The 25,619-nt window shown below is 38.5% G+C and overlaps 2 protein-coding genes and 1 pseudogene across 9 annotated transcripts in view; all 3 read right to left on the bottom strand.

Moving 5' to 3' along the window:
• LOC130411842 (protocadherin gamma-C5-like) overlaps positions 1–2,933 on the bottom strand; it is a 136,676-nt gene extending 133,743 nt beyond the window's left edge. For all 3 annotated transcript variants that reach the window (XM_056736767.1, XM_056736783.1, XM_056736799.1), the window contains exon 1: positions 429–2,933. In XM_056736767.1, the coding sequence (XP_056592745.1) occupies positions 429–2,840 (2,412 nt within the window). In that variant the 5' untranslated portion in view covers positions 2,841–2,933. The remainder of the gene's footprint in view (positions 1–428) is intronic.
• A 14-nt stretch (positions 2,934–2,947) lies between these two features.
• Positions 2,948–4,982, bottom strand: LOC130411424 (protocadherin gamma-A9-like; annotated as a pseudogene).
• A 1,697-nt stretch (positions 4,983–6,679) lies between these two features.
• LOC130411843 (protocadherin alpha-C2-like) overlaps positions 6,680–25,619 on the bottom strand; it is a 54,393-nt gene continuing 35,453 nt past the window's right edge. For 5 of the 6 annotated variants that reach the window (XM_056736804.1, XM_056736807.1, XM_056736808.1 and 2 more), the window contains 3 exons: positions 19,875–19,933; positions 16,393–16,481; positions 6,680–10,374 (listed from right to left, as the gene is read on the bottom strand). In XM_056736804.1, coding sequence (XP_056592782.1) covers positions 10,061–10,374; positions 16,393–16,481; positions 19,875–19,933 — 462 coding nt within the window. In that variant the 3' untranslated portion in view covers positions 6,680–10,060. Of the gene's footprint in view, positions 10,375–16,392; positions 16,482–19,874; positions 19,934–21,610; positions 25,380–25,619 lie in introns of those variants that run through there. The other variant, XM_056736803.1, reaches the window with a different exon arrangement.

The raw sequence follows: 25,619 nt of genomic DNA, 5'->3' as shown, positions 1-25,619 counted from the left end.
AAAAAGACATAAATGAAGCAATAAGGACAAAATAATAATTCAAGTAAACATCTCTATGTTTTTTTTTTTAAAACGCCAAATACAATATTGTATTCTGCTTTATTGGTAAAGTAAAGCATGTGCGTAGTGCAAGTAAAAAGATTCGCTATACAAAAAATAAAAAAGACATATTTTTAATTCATTTTAATTAGCATTTGATGCTCCCTGCATTGAAATCTTGACGACAGGTGATGCACATATAGTTTTAAAACTTGTTGTTAAACTCTGTGTTGTAAATGAGTGAGAGTTTCTCATTGATTGCCCACTTTAAAATATGCCACAATGTTCTAACTGGTGAAATTTTCTTCAAATGCTATATAAAGTAGTTAAATAAGGCTACGCAAATTGTTGTTATAAAAATGGTTGGACAAGGGTGAATTGTCTCTTACCTCACTATCATCTTCAGTATCGTCTATGGTTAATATGCTGGAGTCAAACTGTCTGTTGTGTTCCTGTTTCAGAGTTCCTCCTGCTGGAAGTGTGTTGTCATTATACGATCTAACAAACTTGAAGTCACTGGTGCGCGAGCCGGTTGTTAGATATGCGTCGTAATTGTAAGTGCTGCGGAGGGTTCCTACTCCATCCACATCTGCATAGTTAGGAGGGAGATATGCGCCGGGGACTGCTACTGCTCCATCAAACAAAAGTCTGGGCTTTCTCCTGCGACAAACCTTCAAGGCCAGAATAAGCGTAATAAATGTCAGGAAAAACGTGGACACGGACACTAATGCAATGATCAAGTATGATGTTAATTTGGAGTTGCTCTCCTCATAAATCATATCTTTTAGTTCTGGGACTTCAGAGAGGTTGTCAGAAATTAGTAAATTTACAGCGCAGGTTGAGGAGAGAGATGGCTGTCCGTTATCCTTCACGGAAATAATGAGATTCTGCTTCATATTGTCAATTTCAGAAATGTCTCGTTGTGTTCTGATCTCTCCACTGTGGAGACCAATGATGAAAAGTCCCGGATCAGTAGATTTCACAATCTGATAGGAGAGCCATGCGTTCTGTCCAGAATCAGCATCAACAGCGATCACCTTTGACACCAGAGACCCCGAGAGAGTCATTTTAGGCAGAATCTCAGTCATTGAAGATTTTCCGTCTGGAACAGGATATAATATCTGTGGAGAGTTATCATTCTCATCTGTTATGAAGACTTTTACAGTCACGTTACTGCTGAGTGGAGGGGATCCGTTATCTCTGGCAACAACTTGGAGTGTAAAGTTTCTGAACTGCTCATAGTCAAATGATCTTACAGCATGAATCACTCCTGTATCTCCATTAATAGATACAAATGAGGAAACTGGAACACCATTGATCTCATTGGACACCAGAGAATAAACCACAGTACCGTTCTGTCTCCAGTCTGGGTCATTTGCACTTACAGAAGAAACAGATGTGCCTGGTTTGTTGTTTTCAGTCACATAAGCACTGTAGGACTGCTGCGCAAAGACAGGAGGATTGTCATTCACATCAGAGATAGATAAATGAATGGTCATGGAGGTGGATAATGGTGGAGATCCCCCATCAGTTGCTGTTACAGTTATGTTGTAATCTGATTCTTTCTCTCGATCTAAAGCGTTTGTAGTTACTAGGGAGAAATAATTTTTAACAGATGGGTTTAGTTTAAAAGGAACATTTTGCTGAATAGCGCAACGAATTTGCCGATTTTCTGCAGAATCCTTATCTTGAACATTAATGATACCCACTTCAGTACCTGGCATTGAATTTTCAGGTATCTGGTTATTCAAAGATTTCAGAATGATTCTGGGTGGATTGTCATTCACGTCACTTATATCTATGATGACTTTAGCGGTTGATGATAATCCAGATCCGTCTTTTGCTTGAATTCCCATTTCAAAATGTCTGTCTTTTTCGTAATCAACTTCTCCAAATACCAAAATGTTTCCGGTTGTTTTATCAATAGAAAATATTTTTGCAGCTTTATCTGACATTCTACTGAATTCATAAGATACTTCTCCGTTTGGACCTTCATCGGCATCTGTCGCACTCACTGTGATTACTGATGTACCCGGTGGTGTATTTTCAGGCAGAGTAACCTTATAAACAGACTGACTGAATACTGGCACATTATCATTAGCATCTAGAACAGTAATGTGTATGACAGCAGTACCAGATCTCTGTGGTGTACCACCATCAGTTGCCGTGAGTATCATGTCTATATCCTTTTGTTGTTCACGATCCAGTTCTTTTTCTAGAATGAGTTCTGCAAATTTTCCACCATCCATAGTATCATGTATCGCAACCGCAAAATGTTCATTTTTCTGTAGTGAGTAGCTGTTCACTGCGTTGTGTCCAATGTCGGAGTCATGTGCCTCATCCAACCGGAATCGCTGTCCTTTAACTGCCGATTCTCGTATTTCAAAGTTAATGCGCTCATTTGGAAATCGTGGTGCGTTGTCATTTATATCCTGAATTTCCAGAAATATGCGATGCACTTCAAGAGGATTTTCTAAGAAAAGCTCATAGTTGAGAATGCAGGGAATTTGGGATCCGCAAAGCTCCTCCCGGTCTATTGTCTCCGCCACGGTGAAATCAGCAGAATTTAGATTAATATCACAATACCGTCTGCTGTTATCCTCTGTGTCTATCCGAGCCTTTCGAGCGGATAATTCTTTAACATCAATCCTGAGATCCTTGGCTACATTTCCGATAACGTAGTGACGCTTCATTTCTTCTGCAACACTGTAGCTCCAATCTGCACCGACGATTTTCAGAGGGAAAAGAACAAGCGCCACAAAACACGTACAAAAAAGAACTAAAAATCGTCTGTTGTCCATCGCAAATGTTGTACGATTGTTGCCGTTCTACCAACGCTGCTATACGCTTATTAACTATTTTAAATTCTATCTGCATTTACGGACGTTTACTCCATTTTGTGCTGTCCCTATTTCTGCCAGATAGAGCAACTATTTCATACATTACACTATTTGTGGGTGGAGAGTCTCATCACTCTGCATTGCTGGTGAAGAGCGACACTATGAGTATTTTCAGGTCATTGCATCATTCGTGAATTTTATGACATGACGAAATGGCTTTACAAAGTTTATTTCTTGTTTGTTCTTTTAACCTCGGGTTACGTTTAAATGGATTTTGAGTCGTTTTTATTTACTGAATTATTAATTTGTAAAAAAGATAATTTTTACAGCGAAAGTAAAAGATTCAAGGCGCTGTCCAGCTTTGTGGTGCTGAACATGTTTAGCCCTTACAGATTAATTAAAGGCTATACCAAAATGAGTTTGATTCATACAAAATGCATTTCAAACAATATTTGTACGAATTGAAACGGCAACACTTATCCCCTTCAGTATTTCTTCTTATCCATATCTTTACGACAACGTTATTGTACTGCATAATCTTTTATGCTTTTAGCAATAACTTCCCATTATAAGGTATGCTTGCAATAAATGTGATTTATATCACACTTAATTCATGTTAACACATAAGTGTGTTTGGATTGGTCATGTTTAGTTGAATTTTAAATTATCATAGCAACAAGATTGAATGGTTGACGTTTAGCAAAATTTATAAAATTTGATAAAACGATTTTAATGAGCTATTTACAAATATATATATATATATATATATATACACAGACATGGCGTTCAGAAATTAGTAAATAAACAGTGCAGGTTGAGGAGAGAGACGGCTGTCCATTATCCTCCACTGAAATGATGATGTTCTGCTTCATATTGTCAGATTCAGAAATATCTTGATGTGTTTTGATCTGTTCACTACAGGGAGACCAATGCTGAAAAGTCCTGGATCAGTACATTTCACGATCTGATATGAGAGCCATTTCTCTCCACAATCAGCATCCACAGTGATCACGTTCGACACCAGAGAACCTGAGAGAATCATTTTCAGGAGAATTTAAAATTAATATTCTGGAACAGTGTCTGATATCTGTGGAGAGCTATCATTTTGGTTATAAAAAACTTTTACAGTCATGTTACTAATGACTGATGGAGAGCCATTCTCTCTGGCAACAACTTGGACTGTGAAGTTTCTGAACTGTTCAGAGTCAAATTATCTTTCAGCATGAATCATCCCTATATCTGCATTAATAGACAAAACGAGGACAGAGGGACACCATTAATCTTACTGGAAACCAAAGAGTAAAGTACAGTTCCATTTTGTCTCAAGTCTGGGTCCTTTGCACTAACAGAGTAACAAACGGATGTGCCTCGTTTGTTTTTCTCAGATATAAACAAAATAGGAGGCCAACTCAAAGAAAGGGGAATTATCGTTGACATCTGAAACATGTATGTTCAGTTAGCAAATAAGGTTGGTGTTCCACCATTCGTCGCTATTATTACATTGTATTCTGTGATTTGTCCGCGATCAAGCAAATTGGATGTACTAAAAATAAAATAAGATTGAATGTACAGCTGTTGACATGGCAGAGCAGCGGAAACAGACCAGACAGGGGTCTTGATCCTTTACACTCAACAGCAGCCTCTGAAGCAGGTGGAATGTTTTCTGGTATGGGATTTATTAGAGACTTTACAGAAATAAAAGGTCCGTTGTCATCATTAATCTCAATAATAACTTTACAGTGTGTCTGACCTCCATCATCCTCCGCCTGAACTTCCATTTCGTGTGAGGAGGCTTGCTCGTGGTCCAGCTGTCCAGTAACAGATATCTCTCCGTAATTCCCGTGCACAAGCTATTTGTGATTTTCTTTCAATCATTGCTGCTTCACTTATCTCAAGCTTTATTGAATCTCTGGGGAAAACAGGATTGTTATCATTGATGTCCTGCATTTTTAAAACAATGTTATGAAGATCTAAAGGGTTTTCAAGTATAAATTAAAAATGCAAGAGACAAGGGGAGGTAGTTCCACAAATCACCTCTCAGTTTATCCTTTTGGCAACAAAAAGATTATCAGAATCCAGGTTCACTTCACAGTGAACCTTCATCTCCTTGGTAATCCAAGGGGTCTTGCGAAACCTCAGATGATTGGAATTCAAATTAAGATCCGTACTGTGACTTCCAATAACATGTTTTGTCTTTGTTTCCTCCGTCGCTAAATAACAAAAGTCAGCAGCAGTAATGCTCAAGAGCAGTTATCCAATTCATAACTGGCATTTAATCCTACACTATAAGGTGTTTTCGCCATATTTTCTAAGTCTAAAGTAAATTTGTTGTATAGAAATCCTCCTAAAATGGTTGATTTAAATATGTCGCGGACACCAGTGTTTTTCGACTAATGTTAAAAGAATAGAAAAACATGCATCTGATGGGTGTGTGCTTTTGCTTAAAAAAACTAAGTTATAGAAGTATGACACTTTGCGTTTAACTTGAGATCAGCTTAACCTGCTGCAGTCCAGAATATTTAAATGATATGCACGCACACACACAGACACACACACACGCACACACACACATACACACACGCACACAAACACAGAGAGATCTCATCATTGAATTACATCATATTATTCTCTGACTGTATATGTTGTCCTCTGTTTTTCTCTGACTATAAATTGAATATCTAACATTATTCTCTTGTTTTGTTTCCATAGTTCTAGCTACTTGTTGTGCTCTGATGGATCAAGATGTGGACCCGTTTTACAGACTCACTTGGGCCTTGTTTTGCAATTTTGTTTATGATGGTAATGTTGGTTAACGCGTTGTTTAAACATGAATGTTTAAAGAGCCATGTTGGATACTTTGAAGTTGAAACTGAATAAAATTATTTCATGTACAACAACGTACACAATTCGTCTGTAATGTATTTTTGTATCAATTACAAATTAAAGTCAAATTAAACACTGTATATCCAGTATGCAGAACGTACTGGAAATACAGTGATTTATGTATTTCTTCTAATTAAAATGAATTAAAATCAAGCAATTTGTTGTAAAAAATACAGCATTATACTGTTGCTATTCAAAATTACAGTTTTCCTGTATTCTGCAATTACAGTCAATGGCTGTAGATTAAATTACAGTACTGTGGCTGTACAATTTACAGTAACTGGCTGGCAACCCTGCTGCCAGTAGTTTACTGTAAATTTTACAGGATTTTTTTACAGTGTAGTGTACAACAATATAAGGGACGCATATTATGTTTTTTTAATAATGTAGCTTTATTTTTTGTATTCAGTTTTTTTTTGTTCCTTAAGAATGTAATTAAATAAAAAGCTCATAAATAACCTGACATAACTCTAAAATAGACATATCAATAAAAAAGACCTAATAATAATGAGAAAAAAGCCAGATGTTTTATCTTTACCCTACAGGTCTCTATGAAATATTAATTGTTCACAAAATGAGGAATTATTTTTAAGAGCTTAATACATATAAACTTGTAGTTTGCCACATTGCAGATGCATTATGAAAACACAAAACTAAAACATTTTATAGTATAAGTAATAAATACTGAAATGTATTCTTTTTGAATAATTATCAAGTAATTTGTATTATCAAAATATTATACCTATATCAGGTAATATTTAGGGCGCCATGCAATTTAAAAATTATCTTTTGATGTTTAACACGTAACATACGCCACAAACGGGAGCATGTTATTTCAGCACCGTGGACAGCACTTTCTATTATCACAGGACTACTGGAATAGAAACTTGAACACGTAAAGTGCTTATAGGTTTAAGGTTTTTTAATGGTTTTTTTTATACGATACATAAAAATATTGTTAATTTATTAATTGCATGCGTATTGTATCTAAAAAGACAAACATTTACAACTTCCGATTGTCCATAGCATTGGATTTGCTCACTGGTCAAATGCAAACAAAACAATTTTTTTCTAGTTAGCTCTATTACACAAACTGAGCACTTCCTCATACAATGACATATATTCATTGTAATACAATATACAAATGTAATACAATGCCAGAATGTTGTTAAAGCATCGAATGATCTGAAGCTGACAGAAGACACAAGCTTTTTTTACCCTTCAAACATTCTGCCATTTTATTAAAGCAGTTTGAAGCAATGAAGTCCAGTATATGACGTATATTTTATATTTATAAATATCTCATAAGAGACTTGCACACTCAAACATGCAAATAGTATATAGTGTCGTGTTCTTTCTGTTTCACGTTCCTAAAAGAGAGTTAAAACAGTCATAAATTGTTAAACAATCATGCAAATTTGAGCAAACTTTCGGAGTTAAATACACCAATGCTTAACCAACATAAGCCTGAAGACCCACTAGTCTTGCATATAGGCTTAGTCATGTTACCATGCGCTGTGTCAGCTCAGAAATGGCCATTCAAGGTATACAATATTCAATGTTAAAGTGTTGATTTGCAAGCTATAGTTTTATGAAGACGTTCAGCATTTTTTTATATGTAAGAAGAAAATGAATGTCTTGAATACAGAATGTTAGTGGTGAATAATTAATACTTAGAATGTAGTATAAATTAGTATGATCAATAATATTTTAATTTATGCATTTGGTTACATACATATTTATCAAAAGCGACTTGTGTTAGGTAAAAATTGTATTAGTCCACGTCTACTATAACCCCAGTGTTCTGCCTAGAAACAAAGCAAATATTACATATATTAACCGCCAAAATTAAAACCAGATGATGCTTTCATACTTATGAAAGAAACCTTTATTTGTGATTTATATACGAAACACATTACCAGATTTCATAAAGTAATATAAAATAATAAACACCATTACACTCATGAGCAGGTGTACAAAATTTTTGTCCAACAGATTTGCACCGTCAAAGTCAAAAGCATAGCGCCACCATGGCACTGAATGAATTGATAGATATTTACTACACACAAGCAGAATACATAGACCCTTTTTATTTTTTTTATCATTTTGAGCTTTTTATGTTATTTTTTATATAATTTATGGGGATAGGTTTACACTTTAGGGACGAAGGAACTGGTTCACATTACAGTGTTTCAGGAAGATTTCAAAGCCTAGCACAAAACAAATGATCCTTTTAAATTCAGAAATCATAAGGTTGTAGAGGAAAGAGAATCAGACCATAACACTACAGCATGACATATACTAGAATGTTAAAGTCATTTGGCACAGTGCCAATATTGTGTGTTATTTGACGCTCTGCGTGTTTCTCTCTGTATGTGCATGTTTCCGAATGCTTGAGTGAGTACTTAGACTTATGTTACGTAGTTCAAAAGAGACGATGCACATCTCCAATTCCATTATAATTGAGAAAAAATAATTATGAAAAACATATTTGTTTATTTATATCTATATATCATTTCTGTTTTTACTGCGTTTAACATGCAAACAGTCACTTGGTGATCTGACAGCACTGAAGCACACCTGAAAGTGTGTGTGTGCTTTATGAGGATACGGTCTCATAGCAGTGCAAACATTATTCTCCTTTACTGAACGGAATCTCTACAGACTAGACAGGGAAAATGGAGAGACAACAGAAAACGAAAGCATGTCTGAATGTTAAAAAGCATTCAGATTATTTACATAAATCAAATCAACATCTATGAAATCGTCATTAAGGTACGTTTCCCCTTGGCTATGTACAGTAGAAAAACTTGGTACTGCCACCCCTGTGGTCCTCTTAATCTAATCTCAATCTAATCTCCATCCTACTCTCCAATTTTGCCTAAGTAAGCACCATATAGTGAAGCTTGAAATCCTGGCATCTACACAAGCATGACTGCATAGTCCATGGTGTTTCCACAACTGTAAGGTCATAAACATTGTGTGTGCGTGTAAGTGTGCTTATCTTTCCAAGAGAAATGCCTTTTGCCCAAGCATGAGATAATTGAAATCTCTGATTCTGATCACATTGTATAATGTGAGCCACCAGGGGGCAGTACTGACATGGTGCTGAACACACAGCATTGGTAACACCAGAAAACGAAGTAGAGGGTATGAGGACACATTGCTGGACTAAGACAAATAGCTGGCAGGAAACAAGATGATGCTTTGAGAAAATCTATCAAACATTCAAAACAGCAGCAGAGGGAGAGTGTGTATTGAAATAGGCAACAAGCATCCATACTGTTTTATTTTACAGACTCTGAGAGATTGCACCAGTCTTGTGGTGGCCTTAGCTGTACATAGTGTAGACGGCCAGCGGTTTCGTACAGGCATTTCTGAATATGTTATGCATCAGCAAGAATCCTGTAAGCTTCTAGAAACAAGAGTTTAGTAAGTGGAGCTCTATGCACATCTGTATAAATTTAGATTCGCACAATTTGGGTGTGCATTGTTTTGTAATTGTGTAAGCAGAGATATACTTGCTCTTGTAAAATATATTGAGTAAAGAACTCCTATTCTGAGATTTCAGCTTTAGTTTTGGAACAGGATGGAAGTTGGTGTTTGATATCGATTTGCCCTGCATTGAGGCGGTGTGTGTAAACGAATGCAAGTGTGGTGGATTACACTGCTACATTCCTGCATATGTGGCTGGAATCGTTTACTTAAGATTTGCTTTAACAGGAGTCAGACAGCTGTCTTTTACAAAAACACAACATTTGTGCTAAGCTTTGATAAAGATGCAGTTAGATTTTTGCCATATTTTATGACAAAGCTTTGTTTCCAGCAGATCAAGGCATGACATGGGCCAGAGGAGATTGTTTTCATTCTCTTGGCAAGTCGAAAGCAAATTCCACTCTTGGTATGGCGTGAGAGTTCATATCCAGTTTAACTGGAAATTTGTTAAATCCTTTTAAAAGTGGAGAGGGACTTGACTCATCTCAGTTGTAAATGCCATTAACAAGGTTCGAGTGGGCTCAGATTACATTTTGCATACTGAAGTGCTTTCTTGGATAAATTTCAATGGTCAGAACTAGGGAAGTAGCCAATCATTCACAGAAAGGTGTTTATTTAGTTTTTTTACACAAACCATCTTCTGGCAAGGACTGGGCATGGTAGGTATGGTAGTTTAGTAGTCATAGCCACTGAACACATTTTTTCCTCTCTTTATGTTTTCAATATATTTGGTTTTCTCTTTCTCTTAACTTCGGCTACAAACATAACTTGATAGCTGTAATATTTTGGTAGCCCAATCTTCTTTACTCATCTCCATCATCTTTTCCCTTATCCTTTTTGTCTTTCTTTCCTTCCTTCTTCTTCTTTTTCTTCTTCTTGGATTCTTCTTTCTTTCCAAAAGTGATGAACTCGCCCTTATCATCCACGGCACCTGGGTCCTGCCGGATGGAGATGATGGCAGGAGAGCCTGGAATTATGAAGGCTTCAGGGGGGATCTCTCCTGGCTTCAGGGCTTGAGGAGGGCCGTAACCAGGGCCAGCACCATAGCGGAAGCTCCAGCTGTTACTGTTGATTCCAGCTCCCACAGGAGGAGACAGCTGCCCCTCTCCCTCCCCATCTGAGTGAGAAAAAATTGCATTAGTTAAAATGTTTACATTTAAATGACTGTATTACGCGGTTTATCAAAAACAAGTTACAGTAAATTCAATGCATATATCTAGTAATTTTGTATCCTTGTTCTCTGGAAAACAAACGTATGGCCTCAGTATTGCTAGTGCCATACTCTTAGTTGAACTACAGAAATATTCTTTACATTCTTTATATTTAAACTTTACTCTTTAATTAACTGTACTAAACCATAAACGGATAGTTCACCCAAAAAATGAAATACTCACTCTGTAGTTGTTCCAAACCTGTAAATATTTCTTTGCTCTGTTGAACACAAAGAAAGATATTTGGATGAATGTTAGTAAGTGACATTTCTGGGGCATCATTGACTACCATAGTAGTAAAAATTATAATGGTATAGTTAAAGGTGCCCCAGAACTGTTTGCTTTCCTAAACTCCTTAAAATATCTTCTTTTGTGTTAATAAAACACATATACAATTACTTTTCCTCTGTAACTCATGAACAACATTTCAGTTATTTCATTCAGTTACTAACATTAATCCAAATGTCTTTATTTGTGTTCAACAGAACAAAGACATTTATACAGGTTTGGAACATCTAGATTCTAGAGAATGAATAATTCATGACAGAATTTTCATTTTTGGGTAAACTGTCCCATTAATATGTTTTAAGTTCTCTACATATTTACAATTTTCACTGTACAGTACTTTATGGAGTTTGTAGCACTATTAGTCAGTATTACTATTGTCATTGTTGTTAGTTTAGATTTTCTAATTTTCAATTTTTTTGGTATCTTGGTTTGGGTTGAGTATGTGATGGTTATAGTTTTTCTTTTTATTAAGCATTTACGCTGTCAGAGAAAAAGGTCAACACATGTACCAAGCTGTTAATATGGCAATGCTCTTTAAAAAAGTACACCTCTGTACCTAAAGAGTTCATATTAGTACATCCGAGGTGCATATTGGTACCAAAAAGTGCACATTAGTATGATATTTAAAGGTACATAATGGTACACATGCATACATTCCTTGATATGCACCTAAAATGGTACATAATAGTATCTGTGAATGACTGTTATGGCCACGTACACACTGCAGTGATGTAAAGTAATGGAGTAATGTAATTAGTTACCATGCTAAAATATCTTTGTAGTTGTACTGAGTATTAAAGATATTTGCAACTTTTACTCTATATTTTTGAACAGGTATATGTACTCTTTAATCCACTATATTTGTAATGACTAATGCAATTACTCATTACATTTTGCACGGCACCTATCTTTATTGCAGCAGTTTATTTTTACTACAGAAGTATTAATATTGCCATTTACAGGGCATTGCAGGTACTATAACCTTGTGGATTTTGCCCTAGCTTTACTTGGCATGTTAACTTGGCTTCTTTACATGAATATGAGTGCAGTATCAGGAAGATGTCAATCGCTGGTGATTTATATGTGAAATGAGGACATGAATGCAGATGGCGATGAGGCCAAAACCAGCATGTCCAATGCAAAAAGGCTTTGACTTTTTGATATTTATCCGTTATATTGAGACCTTTTTGAAAGAGTGTGGTTTACTTATGCGCACTTGAGCTTAAATGAGACTTGGATGTTTGTAATAGACGTAGGTTATGGTGTCGGCCATGATTTGTTGCAATTTTGAGGTGTTCAGTCATATTATGATTTTAGAAAAGAAATGCGATTGCTTTCCTTACGTAGCAATGGTTTCTTTGTTTCTTTTCACTGACATGTCTCTTAAGTGTTGAGGACTAGTGCTTCTTTGAGCCTACATTTAGTATGAGTAAAATACTCGAGTACTATTAAAATTAGATGCTCTAAGACTTTTACTGAAGTCGTTTTGGACTTGTAAAAAAGTGATTTTCGCTGCTTAAGTAAGGTTTTTAGGTACTCTTTACACCTCTGACACATTGCAATTCCATTCCATGTGTGTAACAGGTAGTGACTCCAACAATCGTGATGATGTGTACGTCAATTTAATTGAAACTACCACTGATATGTATGCTGTGTATGTTTATGCTCGGAAGGATGCTCCACAGAGCGCTCTTTTGCAGTGTTGCCATGTTAATTTATTTTTAAGCATTTCTGTGCTTGTCGTTTAGTCTTAGACCATAAAGCTCGGAACTTTAATGAAATGGTCGGTTGCATATACTTGAGATTTATTGGTCTTCTAAAATATAAACTACTTGGATTTTTAAGGTTTATTTTCAGCTTGTCTTTGCAGTTTTTTATATAAAGATATGTCAATACTGTCACTTTGCAAAGGGCTTGTGAGAGCGCCTAGCCCCGTGTCAAAATATCCAAAAGTAAAGACTGTTATTTTCACTGTTATTTTCTTTCACCTTGCATACAGATGAACCCACATCACTGTTGAGAGTTTGAATACGTGATTAACAACTACTGTTCAATTCAGTTCCATACACACTGCGTTAAGTTTTTTGGCGTTGACACTTCCTGAATTTTCGGGAGTTCATTTGGTAGTAGAATGTGGTTGTCACTCCCATAAATTAATGAACTGTGTGTGTATAGAACAGGATTAAACACAAAAAGGTGAAGTGACAACCAAATTTATATGCAGTGTGTATGTGGCCTAATATATCTGTAACGCACAATAAAACTGTAAAAAATACACTAAGTATCTTGTAAACATGACTGTTTCATCTTGTCAAAAGACATGTGCAGAAAGTACATAAAATCAGCCAGATTAGTGCTTATTAGACCGAGATCCTTTCCCAGTATTGTGGGCAGTATAGCGAGTGATCTGTGAGCGGCTCTTGAGTGTGCCGTCTGATGCTGAGACTGTCCATAAGGTGACCCAGTTACTAATTCTATGTCCTTGAGACATAAACGCTCAACCTCTGGTTTCTCAGAAAGAACTAGACCTGCAAATGCAATACTTCAGAGTTTACACACCTACATGAATCAAAAACATTTCCTAAATTTTAACAGTGCTGTAAAATAAATGTACATCTACTACTATTTGATTACTTAAATTCTCCAAAATCATGGCGGAATGCACTTTCTAAATACCGTTAATGTTTAAAAGTGTACTAACCCATGGGAGAATGAAACAGAAATCTATGTACGGAGGGGAGACTTATGTACTACTTTCCCTACAGAAGCAGGGCTCTTTGCCACACAAGTTACTCAATGACCCACTTTTATTTATTTATCCCTGGCCCTGGAATGCAATTCTGTTTGTTTTTTGTCTGTAGGTTTATATTTGACAGTACCGCATAGCTTATTTTTAATAAATGCACAATCTTGCGAGGATTATCCATATTCTGATATTTGTTCCATCTTAAATGAATCTGCACGGGTGGATTGTGCGTCTTTTCTGTACTATACTAAATTAGGAATCCTGCTCGCTCTCGATTACAGGCAGATCCCTAAATTTAGATGTCTCACATCTTGCCATTAATATGCGAACATCTCTCTTGCTCGAAGGCACCAGATTCATTTTGAAAAACATGCTGAAAATTCTTGAAACTGAAATTTTGACCATCATAAAAACAAACCACCTCTTATGTATCCCTACAGAACACTCATGGGGAACAGCACAGATGGTTCAGCAAAGAGTTGATGAGAGACTCTTGTGAATTGGTTTGCCAGATCACTTTGGCTGAGAACGTCCAGTGAGAGAGTAACTTGTGAATCTATATGTTACTCACGCCTCAATCCATCTCCCTGTGGCTTTTATCATGGCAGTCAAATCGGTGCTTGTGTGTGTTTGTGTGTTAAGTTGTATATCACAGCAGGTCAGCTGAGCAGACTAGCTCTGATCCTCATGAGACCAAAACATGATTGATTAAATGCTCCATATCCACTTGATATTTGAAGAAATGTCACTTTTACATGATTGATTAAATGTTCAAGGAAAGCTCTGTCAAGTTTGCAAGACCACACCCCTTTTCTGCATACGTATAGGGTTTTGGCCATTGTTAGACATATTTGGTCATATTTTAGCATCCAGATGTTCTACTTCCTTTTCTGTGTTCATAAAACCTATTCAAGAATAGGTGTACTCGCTATTTAAAGGAATATCATTGCAGACATTAATCAACCAAAATTCTTTTTACGCCTGCATTAAGGTTATACATGCTATTTTTGCCATTGTAGCCTCCAGCCCTAATTTCTCTCATCCAATTTTTTTCAGACGGCACTACCTCTCTTTCCCTGTATCTCTCTCCCCTTCCACACCTTGTTCATTCTTCCATTTTGAGTATGAGCAGTTGCCATGGAAACCTCCTTCCCCATCCTATTCGCCCACTCCCAGCTGCTACTGCTGCAGTATCTAAGGTTCATTGTTGTTGCCTAGTAACAAGTCACACACTGTTTCCTAGCAACAGGACCACCGGAGGGGTTTGCCAATCCTGAACCTCTGTGAATCTCCAACCTCCGCATCCCCCTCTCCCTTTCAGCACCACTTTCATTCTCTCATCCTTCTCGCTCTCTATTACTTGCCGTCCCTCCATACCACATTTTTATCTTTTAAATGACTCTCAGTACAGCATCCTCATACATCCTCTGCTCTCTACAGCAATCTCCTCATGCCTCTGTCTGGTTTGTCCTATTGCACTGCCTTTATCTGCATTAAAACCTACAAGTGCTAAACCACAGCTTACACATCACACCTGCACTGAATCAATGATAGAACATTACCCTTTAAATAATCAGTGCACCATATTTCAGGGAGGAGGGGACTGTTTTTAGTCTAGCACATTATACACAGGGGAGCAGTGTGTGGTTTATCATTCTACTTGAAAGATCTCTGCAGCCTAAAAGAATCAATGAGTTCCTTCCACTTTCTTTCCTTCCACATGTGCTGTCTCTCTTATTATTTGTTTTTTACTCTGTCTACCATTGACTAGTTGAGCTCGGCTCTATCAGCCTGTCGATATCTCCACCATCCACCCCCCAGGAGACCTGCCACTGTTGCTTTCATTTCTCTAATGGCAGATTAGAACGTCCCATGTCTATCAGGCTGAATTTGAGAAGAAGCATATCTGAAAAATGCAAATAGATTAACCAAACACTTTTAAAAATCAAAGGTGTTGCAAAAGGCTTTTCGCAGCAATGCCATAGAAGAACCATTTCTGATTCCAAGGAGAAACCATACAGACAATATTGTTCCTCTGTGGCATTGTGGCATTAACATTTATTTTTAAATTTGAACCTCAGACAGACTCACAATATTTGGGCAACCTCTCATTTGAATTCTCGGATGACAAAGAATAGTCGCAAGATATTATCCAAGCATTGCAGATTGCGTTCTTACAAAAATAAAACACATTTGGTTCATTGTGTCAACTAATGATTAGGCGTTTATGTTCGTCTAATTATGTGTTAGGCTTTGGCTAGGCCAAAAATGCCCACTTGAGAGACACAGCACTAAATTACAAATGAAAGCCTGTCAGGGGATTGGCTTTGTTGCTTTGATTTTTGGGAATTCACAATATTGTGTTACACGGAAGGAACTTTTTTCAAAAAGTCTTGAGTGAATTAAACTTAGCTGGATTTCTTCCTGTGTCATTTTAAATCTCAGCAGCTGTATTACTAGTGTTGAATAAAGGGAAACTAAGGAGAAAAAATGTCCCACATGATTTGGAGATCTTTGTGTGCAAGCAGATGGAAAAAGAGAAGGAGCCTTACTCAACCAACTTTCCTTTTGCCTTACACGGGTTATTTAAACATGCATGAATTCATGTCAGTGCGAGTCGGCTTCAATTTGGGTCAAATGTTGTAGGTATTTTGGTTGCCCTTGATTAATTCTAAGATTCATTACAAGAAATCTAAAATCAGCATATGCGTAAGGCGTATTAATTTGAACAGATGTAAGAAGTTGATTAACATGATAATTTTGCTAGAGCGAAAATGACTGCGGATTAGAGGGAGCGTGAAGTTCTGTAAGATGATGTTGATGTTGACAGTTTCGGTTGGTTAAGATTTAATGACAGTCAGCAGTGTGTGTTTTTAAGATGTGACCTCACCTGCAGCACTGGACACCGTGGGCCAGTTCTGGACCAGCATGCCTTGCGCCCCCTGCATGACAGCTGATGCCTCCTCCATATGCACTGAACTAAAAACAAAGACAAAAGTAATTTCTTTTATCTTGTAACATCAAAATTAGTTTAAACAGTATAGTGAGAAAATGCTGGAGCATATTTCACATTAAGATGGGTTGGGTTTTGGGCTATGAATGTTAGTGTGATATAATTCCTGGCTAGTGTGAGTGTCTCTTTGTTTTAGCTGTTTGGTTCCAAGGTGTGTGTGTTTGCATCCGGGTGTGTGATTGCAAATGTACATGTGACATGCTACAGAGTATGTGTGATCTAATGTGTCTGTGCATGAGGTGACGTGTGTGTGCGATGTGTGAACTGTCAGGGATTGTTAGTGTTTCGCTCTGACGCTTTTACTCCTCCAGACATGACGACAGCAAAGCACATGACATAGAAAGTGTCTACATAGACAAATAGAGGAAGATATGTGGACTGTATATTAACTGAATGTCAACGTCTCTTTCTCTAACACTATAAGCAAAAGCCTAGTGCATAATCGGATTTTCTCTAATACATTGTTAATTTTACAAACCATATTTGTCTTTCCTTTCTGTCAGCAGGCCATATGTAACACATGCATTGGAATCTGCAGTAGACAGCTGAAGATGTAGTATGTACTTAAAATTTCGACAATAAAAACCCTGGAGCATCTTTTAAAGACATTACATTATAAGGGACGCTCTGTTTTCAATGCACATTTCTCCACAACGGTCTTCAGCTTTCATAACAACTTGTATGTTTATCGCCATAGAAACCGTGGTCAGACAAGCACCCACAGAATCAGCAGGACTGTGAGTTGTGCCACAGCACTCCTATACATCCATTATGAATGTACAGCCATAAGTAGCAGAAAGAAAGTGGGTATAGTAGGGCATCTGCAATGCAGCAGAGGGTGTGCCCTCCCTTCTAAAGCGTCCAGAACCATTATCCTGTGGTAAGATGATGGATCATTCTAATTCTCTTTAAGCCAAAAATCCTTGTGAGAAATTTGTAACATTTTAGCCAAATGAGAGGTGTTTTGCACAGTGTTATACAAGGTGGCATGTGTGGGTTTAGAAATCAAACCTCTAAACTTTGCTTACAGTGTCACTGAAAATAGTTCATGAATAATTAATTTAAATCTAATATAAAACAAACAAGTAATGTGATTTACTGCATCAGCAAGAGATCCAAGGATACAAGCAATGGTTGAACCTGAAATAGTGTCATATTTCAAATGACGTTAAGAAATCTCTGTGAATGGATAATCTATTCAAATGGAAGCACTGTATAATGCTGATAGTCACAGAAATGAAGAATCAGTGTTTATGTGAGTTTTTAGTCTGGTACAAGCAACGCCAAGGTCATGCTATTATAGGTTTTATTTGCAGGGAAAACTTTTTTTATGTCACTCAGCACAACTTTCTTTTCGTGTCACTCAGCACGACTTTGATACACAGACTGCTTGTGTATTTACATTTAAATATTTATAACCTGTTATCAAAACAAGTCGTTCATATTTTAGGATGTGTCTGACTTACACCTTACTTCACCCCAAACCTTAAAATCACAGCCACAAAGGCAAATTTAGCATAAAACGCAAATTTCACGAGGGGGGATAAATGACTCCACTAACCCCGCCCCTAAACTTAACATCACAGGGGAAAAGTCAAAGCATACCAATGAGAACGTGGGAAATAGGAATTCACACGAATGAGCCACCTTGTAAAATAGGTATGAATTCCCATCAGATTGCGTTGATATATATTTATACTGTACATGTGAAAGAAACCGCGTTTTATAATACATTAGATTGAAAGTCTGCTGGGTGACAAAAAAAGGGGCGAAATTCGTGTCAGTAAACAAGAATAAATAGATTACAGTTTGTGACCATGTCACAAATTCGTGTTGCAACGACTGTTTATTAAGATGTCCCAAATTTTTGTAATGTGTGCAAAAAAAGTAAGCTGCTTTTAGCCATTATACGCAACAACCTGGGCCCCTAAAAAGTCAGCTTTTTATTATGCTATTTATAACAAATTTTAGTATAACAATTTTTGCAAATAAATGTCTGTAATTTATGTATTTTTTCTTAGTGCTGTCCTGTTGCTTGTTGCTAATTTTTATAATCTTCCTGTAGGTGTTCTCTTCTTGTATCTTTCCACTTTGATCTGCATTTAATATAAATGTTGCTATGTAAATTCAACAATGTGCATTATATTTTTTAAAGTGAGCCAGGATTGTCACTGGTACACATTACGACGTAAGGTAGGTCCATGACACCCCTGGTTGTACTCTACAATATTTTGTTAATGGTGCTACTGCACTGAATGGTTTCATCTAAATTATCCCTTGTGTGTGCTGTCATCCCCTATGTATATTTACATCCGCTTTCAAACACAGGCACGCTCACAAAAGCACACACTAAACCATCCTGGAGATAAACCCACAGGCACTCACATTATCACATAAAAAAGACAGCCCATCACCTTTTGGAAACTGTATGCATGTACTAGGAGGTGTACGTGCAAAAGTGGAAAAAGTGTTTTAAGGTTTAGCTATGATTCATTTTGTCAGCAATTGTGCATCTAAATACTTCTGAGGTTTGACTGTATTGTGTGAGCGTAAGCTCACATACTCAGCTCATCAACTAGCTTGTCCTTTATGCTTGGTTGTGAAGGACTGTGCATCTGCTCTGGAGAATTCTGATGACCTACATACTCAAGATCAGACTGCAGACAGCCACTAAGTAAGAAAAAAATGCCCCCAGCAAACGCTTCAGAGCTTGTGTTTATGCATTATAAAAAGAGACAGAGCACAGTTGGAAGATGAGCGGGTCAGAATAAAGTCAGAAAGCTCCTGGTGGTCGGGGGACTGGTGTCTGCATGAGTCCTGGCAGACTACGTCAATAGTTTTACCCTAGTCTTTACCCATCTTTTCCCTATCTTAAGGAATAATTTAACACTTTTTTGTTTTACTTAAAATTAATTTGACTTTTAGCAAATTAGTTAAAAATTGAAACTGAGAGTTACACAAATGTTTTCATGATTTTCTTATAATTGAATGTTAACACAATTAATTCATCCATAGTTGATCTGATTAAGCATACAATTTATTTAATGTTGTTCCAAGTCTCTTTTTTATTTTTTCCTTTTGTATTACCAGACAATCAAGTCACAGACCATTTGGAATCCTTCATAGACAACCAACGGACCACCAATGGGGAATGAAATGTATTGTATTTTTTTATTTTATTAAATGAACTAATAAACAACACAATCTGCATGTATTATCTCACGGGTTTAAATAAAGCGATAAAGTAAACCTGTACTGAATAATTTCTAATAAGTAAAAGAGAAATGCAGAGGAGGAGTGCAACAGCTCAGAGGGAACTGTAACTCTTTTAGGACGTTCATATCAGCAGAAGTGCTTACCTCTGCACTCCTGCCCTCAACGATGCAGAGTAACGCCAGTCAGCATTCGGTCCTTTGGGCTGGAGAGAAAGAGAGAGAGAGAGAGAGAGGAGGTAGAAGAGCAGAAAAGGGGTTAGATACATTCTCATCAATAAATCATGACGCTCTGTGTGTGTGTTGCATTTTAATGTGAACCACATCTGGAAAAAACAGTGCCACTGAAACAACAATTGGCACTTAACCACGCCCCATGACTTGCTGGGGTTTGCGTGTTTTGAGTGTTCATAATAACAATGCACATGAACGTTGATTTAATAACATACACAAGCCATTATTACACTTGTTATTAATTACCCTTCATTGCCCCTCCCCCACCGCACAAGAAAAAGCCCCTAAACATCTTTCTCTTCTCCTAGCATCCCCTCCCAGTGGTTCCCCGATGATTTCATCCCAAGATACCAGCTGACCTCATGTAAAACGATACTTGAACATTGTCTGCCCTCAACAGGAATCAATCTTGGTACTGGTCACCATTTTCCTCATGATATAATACAAAGAAAAGCCACTATTGTAACATGGTCATTGGTTACTCCAGAACTTCACAATGAATGCATGTTTTTTTCTCACAGTAAGAGGAAGAGCAGCATGTGGTGTCAGAGCGCCAGCGTGCCACACGTTTTATATTTGCCCTAGTAAAAACTGGGTTGGGGAATATGTGATGGGATGAGGCTTTAGAGAATGTCCCAGATAATTTGAGTAAATACCATTTTATAATCAGGTGAATTCAGGGGAGAGAATGTGCGTGCAAAAAGGTTCTCCCGCTCTCAGACAATATAATTTGCAGAGCCGAGAAGCAAAAGCTGGAGGTTAATTTCATTGCTGGCTCTCTTATCTCTGACAGACGGCTTTTGCTCCTAAATCCTCTGCAGTCACTGCTCTGCCTTAGACAAATCTGAGAGGATCTGATGCTTTCAAGAACCTTTTCTTGCCAGCTCTACAGTTATTCTTGTGCTCAGAGATTTCGATTTTGTGTTATTTAAACCACCTGCAATATCCCCTCCCATGAGCCATCAGGAAACAGCCTTTAGATCATGTTCTGGCTAAATAAAACACATTTCACAAATCAGAAGGACCATGACATCACACAGATTACACAATGACAAAAACTCCAATGGAACCCAAACACATCTTTGACAGCAAATACACTGCACCTAACCATACTATAAAAGTCTGAGTTTGTGAAACGTTGCAAAGACCAAAATATTGCAATTGAGATGTTTTGTTCCCTCAAAAGGCTCTTATGCACGTTTATTTTGTGTAATATCGCCAACTGGGCAAAGAACCACTAAAATCATTTGGTATGCATGCAATACTAAAACATTTGGAATTAAACACATTGTGACAAATACACAGGAACATGGGTGGCCGACACATGATGGAAATGATCTCTACAAGAAAATGTGATGACAGCATTAGACGTGACAGCAAATGCCTTATTCATCAAAAACACAGTGAGCTACTTGAGACTGACTTAATGTTTTACACTAATGTTGGGTGAAGCGAAGCTGTGTAAAGCTGCACTAGATAACTACACAGTGCGACTGGAGATGACAAGGTCAAAAGCTAGTGACACGTAAAATTAGAGCTTCATTGAAATTCATGGTGTTACTGTTAAGCTTTATCTTCACTTCTTAGATCTTTCTAGTGCACACGTTGTGAATGCTAATTCTTAAAGGAACTAAAATCATCAGACAGACCTGTAAACCTGCTGCATCTGGCATACTGAGCCTGCGTACGAATCCACTCCCTTGGGTAAAATAGCGTTCTGAGCCCCAGGTGCCACTGATGGGTCGGCCCGTGTTGTAGAACATGAAGGTGTCACTGCCAGATGTAGCAGTCAGACACGTCTTGTAGCAGTAGGTTTTGGTTAGGGAGCCATTACCACGGACCTCAATGTAATGAGGTTCCACTTTAAGGTCTCGGCGAAGCACCACGTTGTTGTTGGGTTGAGAACCAGGACCTCCCCCTCCTCCTCCTCCTCCTCCAGAGCCGCCCTCTGCCTGGGCCTTCTGGGACACACAGCAAGGTGAGCATGACCCTGGCTGGGTGCAGTAGGCATGGCATCGCACAATAGCCAACACAACCACCGTCACCAGGAACACAAATGTGGTGGCACTTAAGGCCACAATGAGGTACAATGTCACATTGGAAAACAAAAGCGTGCTGTGAGGGCGAATGATTCTTTTGGGGTCCGGAGTGAATTTAGGTGGTACTTCCATGACGGCAACGTTAATGGTGGCGGTGGACGATAGAGGTGGCTCACCATGGTCCTTTACCAATACAGTCAGACTAAAAGAGGTGGAGTTATCCTCCAGGACTCGGCGCGTGGTGCGAATCTCTCCTGTGTGTTCATGCACTTTAAAAAGGTCCAGGTCGCTGGCCTGGTCCAGCAGGTAGATGATCCATGCGTTCTGTCCTGCATCTGCATCATAGGCCACAACCTTTGTGATCAGGGTACCTGGTTCTGCATTCTTCTGCACTGTCTCCGTTGAGCGGGTGCCATTTGCCGGGGGATTTATAACATCAGGCGGGTGGTCGTTTTGATCCATGATGTAAATATAAACAGTGGCCACACGGCTGAGTGGTGGAATACCACCATCCTGAGCTTTGACCTGGAAGTGAAATTCCCGTAATGTCTCGTAGTCAAACGAGCGAAGGGCGTATGCAACACCTGTGTCTGCCTTTACTGACACATAGGAGGTGACAGGGATGCCATGATTGTTGTCATTTAGAACCGTGTAGGTGATGCGAGCATTTTCGTTGACATCTGAGTCCTGAGCCTTGACGGTACAAAGCGAGGCACCAGGTGCATTGTTCTCCGTGACATAGACAGTGTAGGACGTCTGCTCAAAGCGTGGAGGGTTGTCATTCACATCCGCAACATCCACCTGAATGGTCTTTCGGGAAGATAAGGGAGGGGTACCGCCATCCGTGGCACTAAGTGTGACGTTATAGGCTGCTGTGGTCTCACGGTCCAAGAAGGCAGAGGTTGCCAAAGTGTAGTAATTTCTGAAGGATTTGATTTTGAATGGAAGGCCTGGTGGAATCTCCAGTGTCACCTGTTTGTTTGCACCAGAGTCACGGTCCGTTACGCTGATCAGGGCCACCACAGTGTCTGCACGGGCATCTTCACGCACAGGACTGGATAAAGAAGAAAGAACAATCTCTGGAACGTTGTCATTCACATCTACAACTTCCACCACTACTTTGCAATGGGCCGCCACTGGAGCTGGGCCTTTGTCCATGGCCTGGATATACATTTCGTATGAATTGGTGTCCTCATAATCCACGTTGTTTCTGACACGGATTTCTCCAGTGTTAGTGTCCATACTGAACATTTGTCTGACCCTGTCTGGGGTGTAACTGCTGAAAGAATAAAGCACCTCCCCGTTTGTCCCTTCATCTTGATCCGTGGCATTCAATTTAATAACCAAAGTGTCTTTTGGCGAATTTTCAAGCAGTTTGACTTTGTACACTGAGCTATCAAACAAAGGGTTGTTGTCATTTGAATCTAAGACTCGAACATTAATTTTTGCGGTACCTGTTCGTGCTGGTGTGCCACCGTCTGAAGCTGTCAGGATTAACTGATGGTAAGGGGCGAGCTCGCGGTCCAATGGCTTTTTGAGAACGAGCTCGATGTGCTTAGTATTCAACGAGGGTTTGTTGGAATCGAGAGCAAAATGCTCGTTTGGACTGAGCCGGTATAAACGAACAGAATTGGGACCGATGTCCGGATCTTGCGCGTGCTCGATTGGAAAACGAGAACCTGGCAAAGCAGATTCAGTAATCTCCAGTTGGTACTCGTCTCTGGGGAACTGCGGCGTATTATCATTCACGTCTGTTATCTCCACCTCGACATTATGCTCTTCAGATGGATTTTCAAGAAGAACCTCTAAATTCAAGACACACGCGGTGCTCGAATCACACAATGTTTCTCGGTCGATTCTCTCATTTACCAACAAATTTCCATTCTTGTAGTCCACGTACCTTTTGCCGCTGTTAGAGGTTACCTTTATTTTTCGGGTGGAGAGCTTTCGGTTATCCAGACCTAATTCCTGTGCAATATCACCTACAATCGTTCCACTATCAGATTCCTCTGGCACAGAATATCGTATTTGTCCAACACCAAGGCCACATAATAATAAAAATACCAAAAAGGAAAGAGGCACTTTTTTGTCTAGGCAATCACGTATCCCTGCAAAAGCCATCGCAAGATCATAGGATCCGCAGACGGATTAAAAACAGCACTCCGCCTTTTCAGTTTGCAATATCTTGCCTCCCACTTCAGCATTAAAGTCACCTAATTGGTTTTCCATTTATGTGCACAATGCCCAAATTGTCATTTCCAAATAAGCGCACGAATATTTCATGGATGCGCCCATGTTTCCTTTGTCCGCGCTTATCCTTTTTTTCTCTGCGCGCCGCTGACGGGTGTGTTTCCTTGCCACTGGTGCTGCATATTTCGCCGTGCGCGCACTCTCCCTCTCCCTTTCCCCGTTTCAAGCCCCCCCTCCCATTCGTTCTCCTTTTCCTGCTCCTCTTCATCGCTGTTCAATGAGGTTGGTGCGGCACACCAGAGGAGGGACTGCTTATCAAAAAAGCATTTCGATGTTCTAGACTTAAAACGAAAAGATCATAACTTAGTTTGATATGGAAAAAAACATCGGCACTATCTGAGAATGCCGTGATTTCTGGCTAATACGGGGAAAAAACGTTAATTAGATTGTGGATAAGCTCATTTCTTTTTCCAGAACTAGGACAGTGTGTTTTCAAATCAGGTTCGGCAAACCGACAATTTTTATTTTATAACAAAATATATTTTCTTTAAGAATTTGCATTCGCCGAATGCTCTCTCCATCTGCATGGTCCTTACACTTGACTTTCCCTGAATAACTATTTTAAGGAGACTATGAAGGAAACCCACGCCTCCGCTGCAAATCATATGCACCCTTGACTAGCTTCACAAAGATTATTTGTCGGCGTGACCGAAGAACGGCAAACAAAATCATTATGAATAATTTCAATACTGTGCAAAAATGTTGCAAATTTGAAAAGATCGATGCTATTTTCTGCTCTCTCTCTCTGGTTTTATTTTTATAATTATCACAATTAGCCTACTACCACAACATGCGTTTTTTATTCTCACTTTCGTCTCCCCCTGTATATGCTTTGACTTCAAACAGACCAGGTCATTCGGGCGTGCGCGCCCCAGGCTTGATCTCTGTGCATCCGTCAAAATGCGCCACAGTGAGGTACATGGTCACTGTGAAACCGATGACATAAACTAAGTCAGAGCAGACTGATGCCTAAACCCCTCGAATTACAGTCCCCCTCAAGTCATCTCCATCAAAAAACATAACTCAATACTATCTTCATTTTGAAGAGTTCGTTTGCTTTTTTATTTCGTACATTAATACTTTATCTTATTATTCAGAATTTGTTCAACATTTTGTCAACAATCAACGTTTCAAATCACACACATCTTTATAAGGGCTAATATCTGATTTTTTCACCAGAACTGCAGTTGCAGAGTCTCATGACAATGAAATGACTTGTAGACTGACAGATACAGTATAAACAAACTCATGTACCAATGAGAAATCTTTACTAATGAGTTCTATGTAATACAATAAAACCTATAGCTCGCCTGTGTGCTTGTATGGGCGAAGAAATATCTATTTTCATTTGTTTTTATACTTTGTAGAA

The sequence above is a fragment of the Triplophysa dalaica genome, chromosome 22 (genome assembly GCF_015846415.1).
Source record: "Triplophysa dalaica isolate WHDGS20190420 chromosome 22, ASM1584641v1, whole genome shotgun sequence".
NCBI classification, from domain to species: domain Eukaryota; kingdom Metazoa; phylum Chordata; class Actinopteri; order Cypriniformes; family Nemacheilidae; genus Triplophysa; species Triplophysa dalaica.
Note: the sequence above shows the minus strand (reverse complement) of the source record. Positions and strands in the feature narration are given on the sequence as shown.